Here is a 9,887-nt window from a genome sequence, read left to right as displayed (position 1 = left end):
ACAAGGAATGAATTCTAAATCTTCATAAAGATGAATTAAAAATGAAATCCCTCCAGTATAGTTTGTGTAATCACTGTGTTCTTGGTCACTACTGGCATTTACTATCAAAAACAAAGACAGGTTATTTAAAAATCATGCTACTGGATTTCTAGCTCTTCCTCTATGACCAGTTCTACACTGATCTGCAATGTTTAAAAGTTTACATCACCAAATCGAAGCAAGTTTAAGGTGTGAAACAGCTGTGCATTAAACACAAAATAAACAATAAAATTATAAGATATAGTCAAGTTCGTAACGAATATAGGTGTTCTTATCATCATTGTAGATTCTTGGGTAATGAGCTATGAGAGCATCCTGTGAGCCGATGTAGATGGAGTTGTAAATTTTCCAGTATACATCTCTGACTTTTCTGGCTGGGTGAAACAAACCCTAGAATAATTGGAAGAGTACATTATTTTAATGCACAGAAATATATATAACCTTAACACAATTAAGAAACGAAAAACCTGGCAACTGTACAAAAATGCAGTGGGCACAGACCAAATCTAATGTACTCCCTACCCAACAGTATTCCCATTTGGCATAATATTTCTTAACAGTGACTTAATTCAATACATTAAGCTAAATTACTTTCTTCATTGAGTAAATGTTTAAAAATCTTTAGCTCACCTGTAAACAATACTGCAACATTCTACATGGTCCAATAGCAACTCTCAGACCCTCGAGGGCTCCCATAACTGCCTGAATTACATGAGGAGATGTCTCAAACACGTTAGGCCATACATAGTTCAACAAATGATTCAGTGAATCTTCACAACCAAATCCATAAACCCCAAGTGACATGTGCTGCACCACTGCACTAGCTGTCTGCCTATGCACAAGGTCCCTGTAATCAGAAGGGGGGAGAAAAAAAACCAAACCTCATGTTAACATACAGTCTTAATTTTACCGAAAATAGTCATCTGTCCATTAGAAATGAATTACTAGGTCAGTGTACTAAATATGAAGTCATCCTAACACTGTATGTATTTGATACATCCTTTAGAATGACCCAATTCTACTTGAGAACTTTTGCTTTAATGACTCAAATCTCCCTATGGCTCATAAATAAGCAATATTTTCTAATTAACCTTTAAAAAGAACATGACCAAAAGAGGCTGGTGCACTGCACATTTTAATGTGCTACTAAAGAGGGAACACATGACTCTTACCAATGAATGATTAACAGTAACATCTCATTTTAAACTAACATCTTGACATTTTTTATAATAATTTAGGTACTAGTACATAATAAATTAAAATGAAATCCTTTCTCTTACACATTTTCTGTTTCATTCAAAAATAGAGAACTCAATTTGGGAAGAGGAAGAGATAATGAGCAGCAATTTCCCTCAAACCTCCAGAAATGAGAACTCTATCATCTTCTATGTTAACTGAACTTTCATTTATAACAAACCACTGAGTTATTCATTCCACACTTATTTCTAAACCAGGTAACATACTGGGGTTTGTGATGAGTGTAAAAATGAGTTCATACTCTTTGTTCTCAAAAGTAATTGAGAATACCTCAAAAGTATAAGAAAAAATACTTGTACTTATTAGTATCTAGTTTTCTCTTATTAAAATCTAATCTCTTCAACACTATAGTGAAGCAGTGTTCCTTATTAACAACCTTTCCAGCTACTGTTTTCATTCAGTAAGCTTCAATGGAGAAACCACCTCAATTTATTAATTCAAAAAATTAATATGTAACTAAAGGGCACATACATCAGTGACCTCACTATGAAGTTAACGCTACAGAAGATCTCACTAAGGAATATGGAACATGGGTGATTCACCTCCACTTTACTCAGTCCCAAGGAGCTCCAGTGGTGCAGTGCTTAAAGGCATTTGGCTGCTAACCAAAAGGTGGGCTTACTGAAGCCCACCAGCTGCTGCAAGGGAGAAAGATGACCTAGTCTGCTTCCGTAAGGAGTTACAGCCTTGAAAACTCTTTGGAGGGCGGGTTCTACTTTCTCCTATAGGTTGCTCAGTGAGAAATTGAGTCAATGGCAGTGCATCTGGTTGGGTTTTGGTTACTCAGTTCCCAGGCAGCTATGGCTTTCACAGAACACAGTTCTTACTGTTTCTGCGTCTTGTATCTTCTAGTAACTTACTGAATCCCATCAAGTTTCCTTTTCAGAATGTAATAACCAGAACTTTAACCTAAGCAAAAAGGTAACTGAATAGACTCTAATCTGAATAACTACTCTTTCCTGAAAAATACAAGGCCAGTGAAATAGTCCTTTGTCTTATTACTTGGACCCTGCATTTTCCTTTACAACCTCTTTAGTTTTTTGTTTCCCCTTCAGTTGTTTTTTGTTCAAGGCGACATTATCAGTCTAGATGGTTGAAAGAATCAGAATCCTGACTTGTCGAATACCTCAGCAGTCGCTATCTGTACAACTGGGGTCTGCAATGGGAACCTCTGACAGGCTATGTTCAGTATTTTAAAATATCTAACAAATTTTTGCTTTCACCTGCAATAAAAAGCTAAAAGAGCTGGTCTCTTTGCCACATTTAGCTAATACTCATCATTTTCTCTAATTATATTTGACATTGATTCATTTTGAAACAAAAGTTAATCAATTGCTACCCTTTAAAATATATTTAGTGTAACAGATATGAAAATAATAAAAAGAGAGAGATCTAGAAAACTTTGGGAGCTAGTATCACATGAATTTATTATTTGAAGATAATGACATTCATGTTGTAGATTAATGAAAATCTAGGCTAGGGTAATTATTAGATGGGCCATTTAATAATTATTTCAACAAATTCTAAAATAAAGGCAGAATTATAATTCTTTTCTTTCATTTAATTCAAGTCACTTACCTATCCATTAAAGCATCTTCCAGTAACGGTGTTACAGCATAAATATAGTCTTTTCCCATTTCACCAATGTATTCAAACAAGAAGGAAAGTGATTTTAACACTCCATTTTGTACATTCAGTTCAGGAACTCTGTATTCATTCATTAAGGCAGGAAGTACTGTGAAGGGGGAACATGTTTCTGCAACAATAGCTATTGCTACTGTGGTACAAACTCTGTTCTGCCTTTCCTGAACTTTGAGGTTGTTTAAAAGTGTAGCCAATACATCATGAGGGCTGGAAAAAAGAAAAAAATGTCAACAAACTTACATGGCAAGTCAAAACATGTTTTCAGAGGGGAAAGGAAAAAAATACAAAGAAACAGAACTTAACAATAAACTTAAGAATTTAATCTAAAATGTTAATTCAAATGGATTCGTTTTCAAATGGATTTTCCAGTCTTTAGTTACACTTCCTGAAATGTAAAGAAATTTGATTAAATGTTTAAATTGAGTAATTTTTCAGTTGTCCAAACATGGGCACCTATGGGGTGGTTGGACCAAAACTGTGATCTCCCCTGCCCCCAAATACAAAATTTGTTTTCCTATTCTTATGCTCCCTCCCCTATACCTTAACTGCATCTACATCCTCTTTCAATTAAACATTTATTTTGCCACAAGCTTAGAAAGACACTGGGGTTAAAAAGCTTGTACAAAAACTATTTGTTGCAAATTTCCTGACTACATCACCACTGGAATAAGTATCTATTACTGCTGCCAAGAAAGGAGAGAAAGGAATGAGGGAAAACTTTATAATAATTTATCTACCTTTTTTATATTTCTTGAAAATATTTTCCTAGTCACTAAGCTACATGTAGTGTTTTATTTTCTATGACAGTTTCTCCCAGTTTGTTTCTGAAGGAGTGAAAGCAAATAACCACAGATTATCTCATAAAGCAGTTTATAAGTAAATTAAGACTATGGATTAATTGTAGAATAGCTCCATTAATATGAGACTTGAAGTACGCTGACTGTGACACTAACAATTTGTTTCAGAGTATTTAAAGTAATACTCTAAAAAGGATGAATAAAATACTGTAATTATTCTAAGAATAGTACTATTTCCCTCTTAAAATATTTCTCAGTGTAATTAAACAAAACTTAAAAATCCAATTCTTTTAATTCAATTTAAAATTTAAATACACATTTCAAAAACTGGAAGATCAACAATTAAATGAAGTACTTTCTCAACTGCATTGCTTATACCATGCCTCATAGAAATTCTAAGGCACAGAAGCAATTGTCAATACCAAAATGGATTAGGAATAAAAAATATGTAAATACATAAAACTCACCCAATGGCCTTTGCAATGTACCCAAACGTGTTGACAGTGGCTCTACGAATAGCTTTTTTGTGAGCTTTTAAGAGTTCTAAAAGCTCAAAGCAAATCCTCATCCATTCTCTCGCAGACACATATTCAGCTCCCCTTTAAAAAAGACATTAAAAATGTTTTAAAAGGTAAATGTGCTAATTCACAGATAATGATTATTAACTCATTTTAAACATACAATATTAAGACTGCAGAAAAGCTAGTTTAGTATTAAAGCTCTATCACCTCTCCATTATCATATAAACCGAAACTTCACTGAAAATAATCCTGGATAAGCTGACATATATGTGTGTATCTTAGCAATACTAAGCAAATTTTCCACAGTGAATAACAAGAAGCTAAATCTGAAAACAATACTGCTTACATAAATGTTAGGTGATCTATTTACCTGTCAGCAATACGTCCAACAAGATCAATACAATTCTCTTGTACTTTTTCATGCCTGTTCTTTAAGATGGGGGTGAGCCTAGGCAGCAGATCTTTAATCGGTGGGGTCATCTTATGCATACCTATTTAATGAAAGTCAATAAACAATTAATATTTGAAATGCACTGCGACTCGTTTCTCCTTTTCCTTAGCATTGTAATACATATGACCAGGCATATATATAAACTTACAGCTCCTATGGAAAGAGAGACCCCAGATTCTGACAAGAATCAGAACTGTTCATAATTTTTTTATTAACAACTTTGGATTACGCATAGAAATGAAAATTAGGGAAGTGATTTTAAGAATGATGGATATTCAACAACAAAAAATTTTATTTGCTTTTGAAATGTGTTTGTACACTGACAGTTGAATATGGGGACAGCTATGTTCTGGCCATACATGACAATATAAGCCAGAGATAGACATGTAAATTAAAGCAAAATTTTCCAGAAAGGGCCCCCTTACCCTTTAACTGCAAAACAAACAGATCTCCAGTCTCCCTGCAATGCAGGGCATACTTGGATGGTATTTACACCTATGAAGAGAGAAAAAAGGAGGCAGCTGGCAGGGGCTCTTGTTCTAACTAGAACTGCTTGCTGATTCTCTCTCCATTGTTTTTCCCATGTTTCCCTGACAAATAATATGGTTTACAATTTCCTGCAAACCAGAGACCCACAAGTGGCCAGATAACTGATTTTTGGCAAGTAGTTATCTTCCATACAGAAAAATGGGCTGAATTGGAGATTATATATAAATGAAATAGTTCAAAGATCTATAGCCCATAAAAACCCCTACAAAAAAGAGAAAAAGCCTATCAAAGCCAGCTATTCTGACTTCCTACTAGGCTACTGCAGCCCCTATAACCATGCAGGAGTTATTTTTGGCAACAGGAGTAAATACAAAGACCATTCCTTGCTTCATTATAATGCTCTTAAATAATGAGAGCTTTGCTTCCCGTGTCCATGGCCATCTGTAATGCACTTGGTGTTTGTACTGTAGGTTAGAAAACTAAACGGATAGTTGTAAAGATTTGGACATAAAGAAAAACAAGGTAATTTGGTTATTAACTTTTCTTCTTGGTTACGTTCCTTGAACGTGATAGCAAGCCAAAAAACCTGCCATAAACTTTTATTATGTAATTAAAGGATGAATAATTAATTAAAACCTCAGGGCTGTCTTTTTTCCTTACATAGAATGGCAAAATGTATTTCTGCAAGGGTACTATTTCCACTAAGGTCCCTCCAGTCCATGGTTTCAGAGCTTTTTTAGTTACTACACCAACCTCTCTTGTAGATTCTAAACCTGATCTTTTTTAACCCCTTTAAAGTGAAATATAAATTGAGTTTTGGGAAGTAAGATGTTTGTGACATACCCTGAACTCAACTACAATCTTGAAGTGCTAAAACAATAAAAGTATCAGAAATCATTACCCAACGCCCAAATGATTCTGTATTTCACTTTTTAAAAAACTAAAGAAAGTTATAAACCAAACAAAAAACATCTTATGTGACCATCATAATGCATACCTATTACATTTACAATGGCCTTCAGTGCTCCAAGAATACTGCCCAGAACTTCAGGGTACTCTTCACCCAAATACTCATACAAAACCACACCCAAGTGCCCCATCAGTTTTTCCTACAATAAAAGAAATAAAGTTAAAATGTTACTATTTATATTAAACTGTATGATGAAGAAGTAAGACTATAATACAAAAGGTTACCTCTTGACAAGTCTTCATGACAACAGCAGTTCGAGAGATCAGGTCAGCCGCCTGTTGCCTAACTTTTGCTGATTTGTTATTTAAACGCCACAAAACTGTACCACAGATCTGAGGCAAGTATGGTTTGACTCGCTTGCCAAGAGCATTAACAACAGTACCAAAGCCATTCAACATAACTGAATCCTAAACAAAAAGAAAAGTTAAATAAAAACCACATTCATTGGGAACTAAAATTTTTAGACTTTGTGACTCAACAATTGAAATATACTAAGATTCAACCTTTTCCAAACATGTAGCTTTTAAAAAAATCAAATGTGAAAACCTGAGGTAGAAGACTATTTCTGGCAGCAACTGAGAAAGAAAATGAGCACTTTTTTTTTTTCAAACTCAGTTGGGATAATACTTGTTTTTTTCTACAGATATGAAAGTCAGTGGCAATTTGCCATAAAAATTAGTTATTTTTACCTCTGTAGTCTGTTCTTGGAAAGCATAGAGAATACCATCAATAAGCTGTTCTTCAAGTTTATGATCAATATCTGCTGCTCCCAAGTTACCCATGATTTTCTCAATTGTCTCCATCACCATTTTTCGGTACTGTTCAGCTTCATCCTTCAGATCATCCACAATTCTAGAAATAATTTCTGCTGCACCTACTTTGTTTGCCAACTCCACAGTAGTATCAACTAACTAGAGAGGAGAGAAAAAAAACCTTTCAATTTATTGCTCTTATGAGGAAATAAAGATAACAGGCATGAAAACTAAGTATTATAAAGACCTTATACCAAAACTCACTGCCATCGGAGTCAATTCCGACTCATGGCAACCCGCAGCATTTCAAGTCTGTAAATCTTTATGAAATAATTTGCCTCATCTTCCTGCAGCAGAGCAGTTGGTGGGTTTGAACCACCAACCTTCTGATTAGTAGCCAAATGCCTTAAACACTGCACCACAACAGTTCCTTAATAGAGCTAGTAAATATGCTGAGAACAGTTAACTTTAAGGGAAAGGTGACCAGAAAATTTAAACATGAGTCTAAATCAGGGTGATATAAGGTAGAACTGTATCCATGTTTCATCTAGGCAGATAAGCCATCTAACTTACTACACAAAGACATCAATTCATAGTTGGGTTATTTAATTGACTAAAATCCATCTCCTTTCACAATCAAACACATAAGAACTGTGAGATAATCAGGACAAAAACACAGTATGTAATATATTCAAAAAGAAATAGTCAAAACCATTTTGAAGTTATGTATTTGTGTGTACATGTGTGTGTATACAAACACACATATGCACACACATGTAACAAATACATACCTGCCGGTAATTTCTTCTATCCAAAGCCATTCTGTGTTGCCAAAAGTGTTTAAAAAAGGGAGGAAGAATCTCTGTTTTAATGTAGTTTGCTTCCACACCATCTGTTCCACAACACTGCTTTACCACCTGAAAGATTAAAAATGAATGAATAAATACAGCCTTGGTGCAGCATACAGTCACTTTTAAAAACGAACCCAGTTTTAATGAACACACCTGGACCACCACCACTCTGTAACACTTACCTTTAGGACAATTTTCTTCATTTCTTCATCAGGAGACTGGAATTCTCGAATAAGGATTAACATCACTTCTCTAGTGTAGTAGTTGGCATACTCTGCATCCATGAGAGGAATGAGATATCCAATAGCTTTTAAGAAAGCAGCCAGACCCTATTTTAAAATTAAAAAAAAAATAAAAAAATAAATTAAATTTAAGGCACCTTAACTTCAGTGAGTAGAAATCAAAAGAAAAATCAATCTGCTTTGTAGCTCTACCTTTCCTCTGTGTTGACGGATACCCTTCCACAGAGGCTTCAGCACAGAATCAAACGATTCAATACCGTAAGGAGTTGCCGCTTCAGCCAAGGCAGCAATAGCCAAAGCACTAATCGTCCGAACTTTCTGTTGTTCATCCACAAGACCTAAAAAAACCAAACAGGTTTTAACTAAAAACTGATCATACCTAATTTCTACAATGCAATCTAGATTGTAGCAAGATGCCTAACCGTTTACTCAACAAGTCAAATTGCAGAATATATTAACATTAAAGAGAATGTAACATACAGGCAACGTTAATATGAACCATAGCCTGAAAATAATATTAATAATCATAAAACACATTATATGGTGTTTGTGCAGTTAAAGCTCTTTTATCAGCTCCCCAAATCGGTAGCCCAAATTTCAGAACAAATATCTCGTAAAAGAGAGAGACAAAGTTATATTATGACTTACCATGTTCAATAATTTCAACTAAACTTCTGAGATGTGGCAAGATGGCACAACCCATAAGAATAGCTATCTGCTGTACAATCTTAATACCAGTGTGTCTTGCCTGCCAGGACTTCTTGCTTTTACACACAGCTTTTAAGAAAGGCAATAAAGAAGGAATGCCCAGGGCAGATGCTACAACAGCAAAAGCTCTAGCTGTTGTGTTACGGACATACTCATCCATGTTATCTATATCTGGTCTCATGGTGGAGATCATAGTAGCCAGACCAGCAGCCTACAAGGACAAGAAAAGTTAGAGTCATGAATTGGTAACATTAACCTTCAATTTCCTCCTATAATCAAGTCAGTCCCATCAACAGATACAAAACTTCCTTTTCTAGAAACTTAACGTAAATACCTTCGCCAAATTAGAAATGATCTCTCGGCCTTCCACTCTAGCATAGTAATCTTCATCAATCAACAGTGGTTCAATAACCACAAGGATCTGAAGAAATACAAAATTAAGAGAGGTGCTTTACTTCCACATTAATTACTAATGCCATATTCATGCAACAGAATTAAATATATAGAGGAAATTTATAATTACCAGGACTTTGTTAATCAAGGGACAACTGTTAAAGAATTGTATATTTTAATATCTTTTTACTTGTTTAACTTTTTACTGTGATTTGGGTAAAAGCCCAGAGCAAACTGATTTTCCATTCAACACCTCATAGGTATTTTGCTACTGAACACTGATTGCAATCCCTACAATGTAACACAACTCTTCCCACTTCCTCCCTGTGGTTACCATTTCCCTTTCCCTTCTTCCTATCCCTTCCTGCCTTCTAAGCTTTATCGCTGGGCAACCGCTGCCCTTCTGATCTCTTAGGGTTGACTGTTATAAGGAGTGACGGACTGCCCCAGTGTCACTGTTCACATCCTAAGCCTGTCTTGTTTGGCTAAAAGTTGAGCCCACAGGGTGAGTTCAGTTCCAGGCTTGAAGGGTGACTAAAGGCCATCGTCTTGGGGGTTCCACCAGTCTCTATCAGACCTGATCTGTTTTATGATTCTGAGCTTTATTCCACACTTTTCTCCCACTCTATCGAGGATCTCCTACTGAGATCCCTTTCAGAATGGCTAGCACCATCTAGTCCTTCTGGTATAAGGGTCGGGGAGCTGAGGTTCCTGTGGTCCACTAGTCCCTTTTGACTAATTGTTTCCATGCATCTTTGATTTTCTTCATTTCT

The 9,887-nt window shown here is 35.4% G+C and overlaps 1 protein-coding gene across 1 annotated transcript in view; it reads right to left on the bottom strand.

Moving 5' to 3' along the window:
• Positions 1 to 270: 270 nt before the first annotated feature.
• The window catches only part of SF3B1 (splicing factor 3b subunit 1), a 53,547-nt gene continuing 43,930 nt past the window's right edge, over positions 271 to 9,887 (bottom strand). The window contains exons 14-26 of the mRNA XM_042783602.1: positions 9,056 to 9,142; positions 8,662 to 8,932; positions 8,206 to 8,351; positions 7,954 to 8,100; positions 7,712 to 7,837; positions 6,858 to 7,079; positions 6,393 to 6,575; positions 6,196 to 6,307; positions 4,629 to 4,749; positions 4,205 to 4,336; positions 2,875 to 3,147; positions 670 to 886; positions 271 to 429 (exon numbers count right to left, since the gene is read on the bottom strand). Of these exons, the coding sequence (XP_042639536.1) occupies positions 271 to 429; positions 670 to 886; positions 2,875 to 3,147; positions 4,205 to 4,336; positions 4,629 to 4,749; positions 6,196 to 6,307; positions 6,393 to 6,575; positions 6,858 to 7,079; positions 7,712 to 7,837; positions 7,954 to 8,100; positions 8,206 to 8,351; positions 8,662 to 8,932; positions 9,056 to 9,142 (2,196 nt within the window). The remainder of the gene's footprint in view (positions 430 to 669; positions 887 to 2,874; positions 3,148 to 4,204; positions 4,337 to 4,628; positions 4,750 to 6,195; positions 6,308 to 6,392; positions 6,576 to 6,857; positions 7,080 to 7,711; positions 7,838 to 7,953; positions 8,101 to 8,205; positions 8,352 to 8,661; positions 8,933 to 9,055; positions 9,143 to 9,887) is intronic.

The sequence above is a fragment of the Orycteropus afer genome, unplaced genomic scaffold, assembly GCF_000298275.1.
Source record: "Orycteropus afer afer isolate SDZICR_OR568_19922 unplaced genomic scaffold, OryAfe1.0 scaffold00002, whole genome shotgun sequence".
NCBI classification, from domain to species: Eukaryota; Metazoa; Chordata; class Mammalia; order Tubulidentata; family Orycteropodidae; genus Orycteropus; species Orycteropus afer.
Note: the sequence above shows the minus strand (reverse complement) of the source record. Positions and strands in the feature narration are given on the sequence as shown.